The sequence below is a fragment of the Epinephelus fuscoguttatus genome, linkage group LG2 (assembly GCF_011397635.1).
Source record: "Epinephelus fuscoguttatus linkage group LG2, E.fuscoguttatus.final_Chr_v1".
NCBI lineage: Eukaryota > Metazoa > Chordata > Actinopteri > Perciformes > Serranidae > Epinephelus > Epinephelus fuscoguttatus.
In genome coordinates this window covers 26,618,894-26,632,801 of record NC_064753.1, presented here as the reverse complement: position 1 = coordinate 26,632,801, position 13,908 = coordinate 26,618,894, and the positions used below count along the sequence as shown (strand labels likewise).

Sequence of the window (13,908 nt, the reverse complement as noted above, 5' to 3'; positions counted from 1 at the left end):
CATGAGACATTATTAAACATGGGGATGGCCACCATATAATTCCATCATGAGATTCTGAGCCCCTGACTTTTAAAGTCTGAAGAGGTGTCTAGCCAAAACACAACATTTATTACATATTTATAACTAGGAACTAGGAAAAAACTTGACATACTGTCCTGAGCTGCATCTCAAATTAATCTTCAGGTTCCCAGCTTTCAGATGATGTACACCACTTCCATCAGGCATATACTGTTGACCTGCTGTCCCCCTCTAAAAAAGACAACGAGTCTATGGTTGGTCTCAGTGTCAGTGACCAGAAACTTGACATGTAATTTTGTGTACATGAAACTTTGTCAGGATAAAGAACACAGTATGCTCTGAAGGCTGATAACAGCACAACACAGGCTGTTTGTATCATGATCTGATAAACTATGACTCAAAGGCTTGATATGGTGAAGCTCATCTTGGTTATCAAAGCATCTTTTGTGCTCTGCTGAAAGATTCTTGGTGGTTGATGTCCATCCAGTGGCTGCAGCAGGTACTGCACTTCATCTTGTGTTGTCACCCCTCAATACTTTGAACTTCAGGTTTGGTTTTAATTCCTCAGTCAGGCTAAAACTCCTAAAAACTATTTCTATGTATTGTCTTTGAACATCACAGCCTGACTGTGACCCATTACCTTTATCTCACCTCAGTAAACTGACCTCACCACTCACTCATCTATGATCCAATCCCTGAATCACCACATATTAAATTCAACATTTGACAGGTTTTACCTGGACCACAGTTTTAGGTCATCATTCAGTTTGATGTAACGACTTATTGTATTTTATCAGCTAAAAGCTTTAAGCACAGGAGGTGAGTCTTTTTCTGTTGCCTCTTCTCTTTCCAATGATTGCCTCTTTTATAGGAAACCAAAAATAAAGGAATAAGTTCATTTCTTGAAAGATGATTTATACAGGTGCTCAAAATAACACAAGGACAGACAACTGGTTGGCCACATCTGGCGGATGTAGGCAGCCCTTTACTGGAGTTGCAGGTAGACTTTGTTTAAGTGGTCCTAAGCCAAAGATGCTGAAAACCACTGATCTAAGGCAGTGGTTCCCAACCTTTTCCCTCAAGGAACTCCTTACCTATCATGGAGAAGACTGACAACCGACTAAGTGATGTATTATATGGATATCACATATTATATTCAGTGCATAACAGTAACAATACAGAACAGCTGATAAACTCTTAAATTAACCTGAATGGTGAACACAATAACTGCAGGAAATTTATCAAGTGATTTGGATGAATTCTCAACAGATTATTTTCCTGTGAATACTGCACCAGAGATAGTTTTCTTATATTTTCAGAGGCTTTTTTATACTCTCTGCCTGTATTATGTATACTGTATAAATGTATTTTATTTTTATCAATCATACATACTTAGTAGGCTTCATTTTTGATGAATTAAGTGTTTTCTTCTCCCTGATGCTTGCCCATTGTCTCATGTGTTAGGTTGTTTTAACTGTTTGAAATCTATTAACTTTTCTAATGCAGGACAAGACTGTTTAGCAGAGAGCAAAGGCTCTGTGGCCCTGACCCTTAGTGAGGGTCAGGACCCCCAGGTTGGGAACCAGTGATCTAATGCATGGATGCTTAAAATGTTCCAAAAAATACATAACACCTAGAATAATAAAAATACCTAGAATTTTTAACAAATTATTAACAAAAAGAATTGACCATGGCAATGAAAATTTGCCCTAAAATAGTAATTTACCAACCTGTGTAACAATACTTGGATTGTTTTGTGAGTTTGTAGCAACAGCATATAAATGTTTAATCTTGCTGCCACACCAACACTCATTTAAAACTTAAGTAAAATACATATGAGCACATGACAGCTGGAACTGAAACTGTGTACACAACTCAGAAAAGAGAATATATTTTATAATCATCCATGTGAGAAGTATTTTCAATACAATATTCAAAATCTTATTACAGTTACTCGATGTAAATCTTTAACCCAACATCTGGATGTTCATCTTTGGTGTTCAGGGCGATGAAGATCACACTAACAAACACAAAAACATAACTGGTTCCTCAACCTTTTTTGCACATGGGAGAATGCTAATGGATTAGAAGTCGCCTCATCCAGAAAAATATTCTATGTGGTTGAGTAATCTAGTGTTTTCTCTAACACTGGAGAAAATCCAAGTTTTCGTTGTGGGGACTCTATTGATTGATTCATACAATGTGCTCAGTGACAGCTGTTTCATCAAGAACCCAACATTCACTCATACATGAGTTTCAAAGAGGACACTGAGGAAAAGACTCAAGAGTTATCCAAGTTTATTAATATTATTTTTTAAAACTAATATAAATCCCACAGAATATGATCCTGGTGCCTTTAAGTCAATGAATGCATGGATACCTGCTTTAAGTACTGCATTTCAACACTCCATTCAAAATATCTTTTTTTTTCTTCTTTTTTTCTAATGTTCATCAGAGTGGAAATACATGGCCTCAGTGCACTGTCATATTCACTACTACTCTCCTACCTTTTTCTCTCTTGTGCAAGTCTATGCGAGTGAGTTAGTCAACAGTATTAGTGTTTTTCTTTCCGCAGCAGCCAAAATGGACGCTGCTGCTCAACTACAGAGAGACAAAAGGGAGGGTGGATAAAATGGTTTTGAAGTGCGAGAACAAACAGTAAATATTCATCCCATATTGAGCTGTGTATTTCCCTCTGAACACACACGCGCACGCACACACACGGGAACTTAAAGTCAACGTCACTGCCGGTGTCAAACTGACAGAAATGATCCCAGGTTGCAGGCTCATGTGACATGTCTTACACACGTTGACCTGAGATCATCTGACAGAAACCTTAGCCGTCACAGACCCATCTGCAGGAGCGACCCCCCAAAAAATGAAGATTCATAGCAGGTCCCAACAATCGTTCAGTTTAGAAAGAACAGTCAAAGAGAGGGACGTAACATTCTTTTTCTGGTTCTCTAAAATACATCAGATGAAGGTGATAACGGTGTTTTTAGTCGAATGAAGGTGCTGGAGGGAAGTGTAATCGTAGCAAAGCATGTGCATATTCTGGGAGGTGAGGTGAACATTGGAGTTTATTTCCACTCTAGAAATACTGGGTGTGCACTAATACAGCAGCTGATCTGTTAACATATTTCCCTAGTTAGGAATGTCTGGATTTACTTAAAAAACATCTTTCACTAACAATCCACATCTTCTAAACATAAACTAATCAATACAATGATTGGTAAAAACGAATCCTGCAATGTTATTTTTTCAAAACTGGAGGGTGACATTCTATTCTAGTAAAGCAAGGCATTAGGTTTACAGAAATGCGTCTTTACTAGAGCAGCTATCCTCACCTGCAAGTTGTTAGGCCGTGTTAAAGCCCACGTTATATGTGCAAAGAAATGCATTGCAAGGAAACATGCAGAGAAACAAGAACAAAAAAATGACACTTGAGGAAACAATCAAAAGCTACATAAAAGCTTTATAAATACAATAAAATCTTAAACCCTTAATGGAGAATTCTAGCTGTTGTAGTAATATGTGATAGCTGGCACTCTAGGCTCAATGCTTTTTTGTCAGGTGTTCTTTTTTTGTTTGTTTTTCTCGTATTTTCTCGTAGTAGAGCTGCGCAGGTTGCCATCTTTGGTTGACTGCAGTACTGAAGAGAAAATTAATATGATCTCAAAATAAACTTTGAACAAAAAGGGGTTGTTAGAAAAACAGCATCAACTCTCAGCAGACAGCTGCGCCTCAATGTCCACTCTGCAGATGGGGCACTTCTTATTGGTGAGGAGCCACTGATCCACACACAGCTGATGGAAGAGGTGCATACATGGTAGGCGTCTGGAGGGGAAACAGAGGCAAAGATTAAAACCAACAATGACTTAATCCTACAGGTCTCTGTAGCCCGATACAGCTGATTCCTATGTGCCACGGAGCTCTATTAAAAACACATCAGTGAACCACATCATTACACTGCTGAAAATAGTCCCCAGTAAATACATTATTTGCCAGAGATGGGAACAAGTCATTGTTTTAATCATAAGTAAGTCTCAAGTCAAGTCCCAAGTCCTAAGCTTAGAGTTTTGAGTCCTAAACAAGTCATGATGTACACTTGACCAGACGTAATGCAATGGGTACAGTGAATAATATATTGAATACACAAAAAACATCAATACTTTTTAAAACTTGTATTTGTTTAAACAAGTCTGTTAAGACAAGTGTGACTGAGCTTAATCATAAAAAAATACTGATATTGTTTTTTTCATTTAGCTCTATTAATCACAACAGGATTAATTTTTTTTTTTCAGTCTTGTCTTGTGTTTACATCATCTTATCTCTTCCCAAATTAGCAAGACATTTTCTGTGAGGCTATTCTTCCTTTAAAGTGATTTTGAATGTTGCTGCATCTTTTTTGTCTAAAGGACATGGAAAGATAAATGTTAACATAAATTTATTTGGGAAGTTAAGTAGTTTGTACCCCTTTTTGAAATCACATACTTTTTAATCTTTTGGTTTGGGGGAAAGTATCAAGTATTTACAAGTCAAAAGGCTGAAGTCATTACATTCATGACTCAAGTATGAGTCAAGTCTGAGTCATGTGACTTGCGTCCACACCTCTGCTACTTGCTGTAAGGACAGACCGATACATCGGCCGGCCGATATATCGGGCCGATATTTGAGTTTTTTACTTGTATCGGCATCGGCCGATACGCGCGTGAGTTCGCGGATTTATTTTTCCCTGGCACTTTTTTTCATTTGAAAGTATGTGGTTAAGTTGAACAAAGCTGTTGAATCCTACTGTGTACAGTAGTTGTTGTGTTATTTATGCTTCAGCTTAAATATTTGTTTATTTTATAAAGACATTACTGGAAGATTTAAGAGCACTGAACTCTTTTTTTTATTTGAATGTATAATAATAATAATAATAATATTCTACCTGTTCTACCTCAACTTTCCATCTTGTTTTAGTATTTTTTACTGTTCAATAAATGTTTCTTATTTTAAACTTGAGACCTGTAATATTTGTTATCATTGTGTCATTTTTTTTATGTAAATTGAGGGAGCAAAAGCAGTATCAGCCCCAAATATCGGCTCAAGAAAATCAGCAGTCCATAATCGGTCATCGGCTAAGGGTGATGGAAAAAAAATCGGTATCGGCATCGGCCCTAAAAAATCCATATCGGTCTATCCCTAACTTGCTGTACCAAAAAACAAGGGATCCAGTTGTATAGTCAAAAAATGTATGACTATTGTTTTCTCCTAAACACATTTCCTTGCCCTCTATAAAATTAATGAAAGATGTGATGGATAATTCAGGAGGACTTGGGAAAGGACAGCCGCTTTAAATGCTGCTGCCACAAGAATTGTGGGATGGCATTATCTCCCCTCCTTTCATAAAGGATGGTCCAGTGTATCATACTGTATGTTAAAGGAGATAAGAAAGGACGCACTGAAGCCCCATTCCTCAGTATTCAGAGAATTCAAACAACTCTTTTCACCGCTGCTACTTAGATACATCTGCTTCATTTTATCTTTGTCAGCAACAAAGACTATTCGACCACAGCCGATATATTTGTGACCCAATTTTTAAGATTTTCATCTTTATTAGGAACAAATGGGCTTGGGGCTGTGCGTCAGTTAAACTGAAAGTACCGAGAGAGAGTCTAACACATTTTGGGTTTGGTCTTTTTATGAGATTTGCAGTCAATAAAATATAAAATATTTCCAATCTTATCCTATAAAAATGTCCTTGGAGAGCCTTCAAACATTTGAGTTATTTGTACAAAACATAAATAAGCAGGTTTATTCTTCAGAGACGGCTGCACTTTGACAAAGCTACTCAGTCAAGCACTGCTTTCACAGCCCGTCCCACAACTTTGTCCCGTTTTTTGCACTTTTATTTAGTAGAAATGGTAACACTAGTGAAGAGATACCATACTAGCTAGCTAAGTTTAAAGGTGCATTATGCGGGATTGTCAGTTACTGTTTGTAAACACACTCCCCAGCAAAAGTTAAGAGTAAAAGCCAATCCCAGATTCACTCTCACTTTGTTTTATTTGTCTCATTATATTTGTATTTCTTCTGTGTTGTGTCTCTTGGACGTCTGCTGCTTTAGTCTGGCACCTGCACTGTGGGATTTTGACACCCATAAACATCCCTGAACACAGTAAATATGAAAATAAGAAAATGCAGACAGAGGTCGGAGTTTCTGCAGAGAAATACATCACCACACACTTCTAGTCCAAATGATGACTGAGAGGGATTACTTCTGTATGAGGCTATACATTGTTTTTTTTTAGGAAATTCCTGCACAGTTTATCTTTAACATTAATAATTTATATTAGAGGTGTGAAGAACATCTGGTTATCAGAGATGTATAAAACCTTCTTTTTTTGCTGACAGAGGATTAATAAACCAGCAAAGTATTTTTACCTGAATATGACCATTTAAGAAATAAGTCCTATAATGTGTTATAGTTTGGAAATATATAATCAAAATTATTCAGAAGCTAAAAGTGGAGACTGTAAATAATTTAGAAAAAAATAAAATCCCTCCATTTGTTAAAAAAAATAAATAAATAAAAATAAAAATATTTTTTAAAAGGGTGTAAAAATGTGAAACTCATCACTTTTTTTTTTACACCAACAGAGGGCAGAAAATCCTCTTTTTAAAAAAACCTGAGTGAGTGCCAAAAAGCAGCTCCATGAGGCCGGTAATTTTGAGGCACTCTGGGGTTTTCTGTTGATTACTATACCTTTGGGTCTAAAAAATGTACATCTCTAGAGACGGTGGCAAAATGGAACAACTACACCTGCCATCCCACATGTCACGCCCCTGAAAGCATAATTGAACACACTTTAAACTGTGAACAGCGAACGGCACAAACACCCAGGAGGGGATCCATTTACCTGACGTCCTCCCCCTCCTCCAGTATTGACAGACAGATGGTGCATTTTTCTTCTGTGTCTTCATCTGCCCCCTCGTCTTCATCTTGCTTACCATGCAGCTTTCTCTGTTTGTGAGAAACATTTAGAAACGTAACTTTTGATATGCAGCGTCGATCAGTGGAGCTGCCTCAGCAGACTCATTACATATGGTTAATAATCCTAATATTCCACTGCTCAACTTAAACACTGTGGTAACATTACATATTACATTGGTATAAGAATATAATATAGTCTATAAAGAGGTAACTATGTTTACAACAAACACTTCAACAAAAAACATTAAATTCCTTTGGGGACAGAGAGAATGGTCATTTTGTCCTGAAAACAGAAAACACTTTCTATCTATTGTCTCTAAGCTAAACATATCAAAATTATCCAAATCAATGTTATTCTAGAGCCGAATTCCCTGGCCCCCAAGACTAATACTAACATCTACTGTACATGTGAGCAGAGACATGTTTCCAAATTGATTTGTTTATTATTTCTCACCGATTCTGGGGTTGCGTGCATATTTTTCCCAATAGATGCCCAAGCTTCAGGGGTTAACTCTTGGTCAATGTCTCTCTCCAACACCTTCTGTATTGGGTGGCAGGGTGTTAGATTGCTTGTTTAGATACATTTGGAAACCGCTAAGGAAACTTTTCCTCAACATTGTCTTCACAGCTGCATTCTACAACACACTACAGTATTTTGCTAAAACATCAGACGTTTGAAATGAGTACAAAAGACCACTGCGCACTCTGTCCCAGAGTAAACTGTAACAGACATGCATAACTACACACAGTATCTGCAAAATGCAATGAACAATATATACATAATTACACACACTCTCATAGGTCCTCACCTTTTTGTACTTGTGTGGGTAAGTGCACCTCTCTATGGTTCCCTGAGAGGCTCCTCGGTTCACAGTCCCCAATCTTTCCTCTAAATGCAGCAGGTCCTGAACGGATGCAGAATAAACAAACCACGAAGAAAGTGATGAACAAACGCACATTGGTTTTTGTAACTGCTAAATTTTCTCTTACAGAGCACACAACTGCAGCAAACCTGGCTGTCTTCGTTGTTGTTTTTTAAGCTCTTTTTTCTGTCTAAAGCTTGGCTTTTCATTTAATAATCTTAGCGTCAGATTTAGTGTTTAAACCAGGTGATGCAGTGAGTAAAACTTGCTAATAAAGAAGCATGCATTCACAATAGCTGAGACCATGTATGTGTACATGTTGCCCCTTTTTGACAATTAGCATTAACAGTTATTCAGCTGTCCTTTGGTTCGAGACCATTTCTGCAAAATCTAGCATAAGTCTGTGAATCCATTTGGAAGTTATATGTTTTTTGCATTAGGCTACTCATTTTGCCACTATGCTTGGGTAGCATTTACTTTTTTATTCCTTTATACCTTATCATCACATTTCACTGGGGTATACGGTATATGACGGTATTCGTGTAAAAATAAAAAAAGAAATGGAAAAAAGTAAAGGCTAAACTACTGGTGGATAGACGCATGTGTGTAATTGTCTTGTAATAACCTATAATGCTGTACTTCTAATATTAAACATAGTCTACTTAGTCAATTCTCGCAAGGTTTAAATAGTTATGGCCCATAGAATAATCAATAGACAGGAAATATGCACCCCTCTTCCACAGATCCTTGCTCGAGGACCTACTTGGAGGTACCTGTTGCTGTGGTGGATACAGACACATCAGTGGGCTGAACGGAGATCATGTGCGGATGGTGGTGGAGGACTTACAGCTGAATAAAGTCATGTGGCTAAATAGTGCACACAGCTTTGTCTGTGTTGGCTCGCTCATCTTCATCATCAGGACTAAATCCAAAATACTCCCAAACAGGGGCAGATGTATTTTTCTTTTTCACTAGTCCTGTAATGTTATCCCTAACACTCACCGTTGCCCTCTTCCTTAGCTAAGCTGCCTGTTCCACCAGTAGAGACTGGCCTCTGGTGGGGGATGCTGTGTACTACAACAGCTCAATACAGCATCTCTGTATCAGTTTAATATAGAGAGGAGCACCTGTATTTTTTACAGCACTGGAAATCATACCGTCGGGATTTTTTAAATACAGTCCTGGTCGCAGCTAAAACAAAGTTTGGAGTTCAGTGTCTTGCTCAAGAAAACATTCAACATGGATATCAAACTGCCAACATTATGATCAATGGCCGATCTGCTCTGCCATCTGAGAAACACCCGCCTCGAGCGAAACAACACATTAAACTGAGCAACCTCCATCCACTGACGACACTCTGGAAAAAAGCTAGTAGGTGGACCTTGAGTCAAGATTGTTGTTTTGTGAAGACATTAAATTTTTTCTTTGTGTACTCTTCTCCACTACATTATTACATCCTGCTTTCCCTGTGACAGCTACGCGCTGTGTATTTGTGTATTCTGAATACAAATTAACTCCAGTGTGTAAACTATTATAATGCGCCCTCATTAAAACAGTATGAAAATAGTGATCAGTCATGCATTGATGAGTTAAGCAATTATAACTTTAATATTGATGATGGTAGTGATGAATGAAACAGTAATACATTTATGCTTTTAATTGCCAGAGTTGTACTGGGACTGATGAAAAAACAAATCTAGCATAGCTGTAAAACAAAAACAGTCCTCACCTCATAGGTTCTTCCAAAGCCAGTCATTCTAGATGAGATGTACCGAATGTGCGGGTAGGTCACTTCAGATATGCCAGTGTGCTGTGGGACAAAAGAAAACACATGCACAACACATTTCGTTTAACTTTGGGAAAACATTTCAGCATGTCTGTCTCATAACGAATGCACTTAATCCTTCTGGATCAAAGGGCTTCTTAACCCTTTTTTCATTTCATAATTCCACAGACCTATTTTATTTGACAGGGTCTTAAGCTACTGGTGAGTGTTCAATATAATACATGCTATTAGGGGCTGAGTCATTTGACTTTAAGCCATGCCATGTTACTGTATTTGTACATGTATTTCAGTAACTGGCATTTTCTCAGAGAATAATATTAAACCTGCAATAAAAAAAGTCTGCTTGGGTTCATAACTTTAAGTTGATATAGCTACTGTTAGCAAACAGTTGCTTATTTACACATCCAGCAGTTATGGGGCAACTTAAGCAATTATTTGGCGTTGTGTTTGTGGCCACCTGATGAATTTACTCTAAGGGTAATACCTTGAGACTCCTCTAAGGGAAATATCTGTCTCTTCAGCTGGTAAATGCTCTACTATGTTCACCAGCTAGCTCTGCGTCTGTCTGCAGTGTAGTTTTGTCATGTGCATTTATTTGTCAAAATGTGTACCCACACCTGGCTAGTAAAACGAACTCTGCTTCTGTTTGAAGCTTGGGTTTGAAAACAGCAGGATGACTGTCGTAAATGTTAACAATAAGAGAGAGCGAGAAACCACAGCTCGTACTGGTGTATCAATATTGTGAAAAATGAGTATCAAAACCATTTCAAATGTTCAAAATCGACACGTATTGGTAACTTGATATTTCTAACAACACTATAAAAGCACGGAACGTGAGCTGAAACAGTTAACTTGTGAGACGGACAGCTAAAAAACCTCACTATAAAGCTATGTAAAGGTGAGAGGAGCTGCAGATTTGAATGCTAACTCTTTGTAGGTCCATCATAACAAACGACCCCTTTCGCATTATCACTTGATTCATTGTTATTATAGAAATATCAATCATGGACGCTCTCAGTTAAACTACACCTGATGTAAGCTCTAAGTGATAATGGCAGTTCTAAAATTAAAGTTGAGCTTTAACAAGATAATTTATTTCAAAACAAATTAGAGGGGCCTCTAAATGTGTTCACATGGCAAATATGTAATGATGAAGGTCCTAGATGTATACAGATTAGAACTAATGAACTCTGCCAAGACTCTTCATCAAAATTCACTTGCCTAACCACTGGTTCTACTTCTCTACCCCCTAATTCTGAGCATACACGCTGTGATGAACTGTGGATGTGCTCTAAGCATTTGTAAAACAGCAGCCTGACTTTATGTGCACTCACATCAATGCTACAGAGGAGAACTGATTGTAGAAGACAACTAATGTTCAAATGTTTGAGGGTGACCAAGTAAAAAAAGAAAAGAAGCAATAACATCAGGAAACTGTCGACTACATTTCCGCAGGATCTGTCTTGAGGCTTGTGGATTTGTTGAGTGTGCACTTGAAATGCCCGATGAGCTACTATTAATTGCTAATGCATTATTCATGTGGTTCACCAAACCATCCTTGAAATAACTGATGTTATAAATAAGGGGCCAGCACCATTAATCTAAGCCAGACTTCATATAAAAGTGATTCTTTCTCATTTATGCTAATGTATGCATGTGTGCTGAGGGTTTCTCTCACCATGAAGGGGATGGGGAAGTGGTGCAGTCTGGGGGGAGGGTGGTAGTGGGGCAGGTGGGAGTGCAGGTGCCCTGAAGGGTACGGTGCCACAGTCACTCCAGCCTCGATGCCAAGCTCCCTGATGACAAACACATAATAAGAGATCAGTTGTCATTTCATCAAAACTTTCTGTAGTCTGTCTGAAGATAACACCAAGGGATCATAGAGGCATATTTAAAATGTGTAATGTTTGATTAGCTGATATGAAACTGAAACCAGCCATCAGACAAACCTTATAGCCTCTGATACTGACCATGCTGTTCTCTGCTCAGGCTGGCGAGGGTGGGAAGACATAGTTTGTGGCACATGGATGTGGTGACCATGGCCGTAGTTGGGGTGCATTCTGTGAGGGTGTGGAGGCGGACGCTCATGTGCTCGTCTGCAAAGAAAGGAAAATACAGGTTTACAGCTGGAGTTTTATCTTTTACACGAATATGAACACTCAGAATGTGGGCAATGACAGTACTCACGTCGGGTGCTGCATCATCCTGCGCCTCTGAACCTCCATCCTCTGCAGCATCTCATGTTGATGGATCCTCTGCACCGAGGCCCCCAGCGGCGGCATATGGTGTGGCAGGGCCTGGTGGTCTGTAGGCAGGTGCTGGGCCAGCGGGGCACTTGAACTAGAAAGATGGTGGGTAGACAGAGGTGGAGGAGGGGCAGGGGGCACGGCGTGGCCTGAAGGGTGGGATGGCAGTGGCGGATGAAAGGTGACAGTGTGGGGAATGACATAATCGCCTTGTGGAGGGGGCTGAGGTGTAAGCTGGGGGTTCCCATGGGAATGAGGGCAGGCGGAGGAGGGCTGATGATGCAGTGAGCGTGCTAGAGAGCCATCTGGGTTTGAGGGAAAGAGAGAAGGAAAGAAATAAGTAAAACATCTTTAAACATTAAAGGATAAGATACTGTATACTTTTTTCTTGTTAACAAATCTCATGGACAGACCAAATTGAACAGTGCATGAGTTAAATAATTTTCCGCCTTTTACAGCTGGCTTGTGGCACTCAGCCCTAAGTCCAGTTATTATTACTGAAGGGTACATTTTTAAAAAAAAAAAGGTCATAAATAATACTTTTACTGGACAACAATGGGGCCCTACAGCACTGAGGATTAAGCTACATCAGGCTTTGGCTACACAGGAAATACTTGCTATTAAGGGTGCACCAGTCTGTAATGCAAGTCTCTATATATAGTATAGTACATATATATATATATATAGTATATATAGTGTGTGCATTTGTGTGTTTGTGTGTGTGTGTGTGTGTGTGTCAGTCTATGTTATGAGTGTCGGTTATATGCAGGGGGATCCAAACATGACATTGTAGCAAGAAGCCTAATAATTCAACCTGCGTTTTTCACCAGATAATGGTGAGTTAAAACCTTATGTGAAATAAGTTTTACAAAAATGACAAATTGTTTTTGTGTAAACTAGACTGACATTAGTGTTCAATATTAGAAAAAAACCCTAGGAAATTAACAGTTCTCATTGACTAAACTAGACTAAAATAATTAAGGTAATATGTGCCAATGATATGACTAAAATGTTGAATTTTCCTCAACTAAAACTTGACAAAACAAACAGAATAATAAACAGGGTGAATTTGTCTATTATGATAAAAACCAATAAGAATATTTGACGGAGGACTTAGACTATAAAAAAAGAATAACATTAGTTACATTAGTATAATTTTATTGTTCTACTTAAGTGTGTTGTGTACATTTAGCTTTTACTAACTTATATTTGTTTAAAAATATTTTATTGTATTGCACAGAAAAGCTAGATTAGTCTCTAAAAGACAAAGATTGGAACATGTTGCATATGTCGCATGTCAATAAACTAACTGTTGTCAATTCATGATACTTTCTCATACTTTCTCAAGTTTAGTACTTAATATACATTGTTGTTCAAAATAGTTAAATAAATAAATAAATAATGCTCAACGCCCACTGAATATATTTGTTTTTGATGTTGGTCATTTTATGGAATTTGTTATTAATGAAAAATTTCACCAGACTTATCCTTTGAGGAAATCACAAAAACCCGACAGCCATTGAAAGTCTGACCAAAACCACTGAGCCCTGCAGTGTAATGCGGTGCGCTGCACGGTGGTGCTTACGTGTAGGAATACAGAAGTTCTACAGATGAGAAAATGTTGTGCCAAAGGAAAGAGGCTATCTCATGTCAAGGTAAAGCAGTGCACATATTCTCAATACAAGGTCCACTTAAACTGATACTAATTTTTTAGGCAGCTAAAATACATTTTGCTGCTCCTGTCCACAGCAGTATATTGCTGAACTTCTGTGTTGGCACTGCTGTCTGCTTCTCCAAACCAGGAGTGCACCGATTGACATCTACTGTAGGTCAAGTACCTCACATAACCCACTTCAAAAAATCCAAACCATCCCTTTAAAGATGATGGCTCTGTAGCTTTGTTGTTATTGTTGAAACCTTCTCTGTTCTCTGGCAAAGACAAAAAGATCAGTTCACCACTGTGAGTCATCCACTTGATAAATATTAATTTATTCTTTTGTTTTCCGCTCTTCTTGG

The 13,908-nt window shown here is 38.3% G+C and overlaps 1 protein-coding gene across 5 annotated transcripts in view; it reads right to left on the bottom strand.

Moving 5' to 3' along the window:
- Nucleotides 1-2,307: 2,307 nt before the first annotated feature.
- Nucleotides 2,308-13,908, bottom strand: part of rnf111 (ring finger protein 111) — a 37,028-nt gene continuing 25,427 nt past the window's right edge. For 4 of the 5 annotated variants that reach the window (XM_049597991.1, XM_049598000.1, XM_049598007.1 and 1 more), the window contains 8 exons: nucleotides 11,834-12,197; nucleotides 11,617-11,742; nucleotides 11,325-11,442; nucleotides 9,590-9,670; nucleotides 7,807-7,902; nucleotides 7,452-7,538; nucleotides 6,924-7,027; nucleotides 2,308-3,855 (listed from right to left, as the gene is read on the bottom strand). In XM_049597991.1, coding sequence (XP_049453948.1) covers nucleotides 3,738-3,855; nucleotides 6,924-7,027; nucleotides 7,452-7,538; nucleotides 7,807-7,902; nucleotides 9,590-9,670; nucleotides 11,325-11,442; nucleotides 11,617-11,742; nucleotides 11,834-12,197 — 1,094 coding nt within the window. In that variant the 3' untranslated portion in view covers nucleotides 2,308-3,737. The remainder of the gene's footprint in view (nucleotides 3,856-6,923; nucleotides 7,028-7,451; nucleotides 7,539-7,806; nucleotides 7,903-9,589; nucleotides 9,671-11,324; nucleotides 11,443-11,616; nucleotides 11,743-11,833; nucleotides 12,198-13,908) is intronic. The other variant, XM_049598025.1, reaches the window with a different exon arrangement.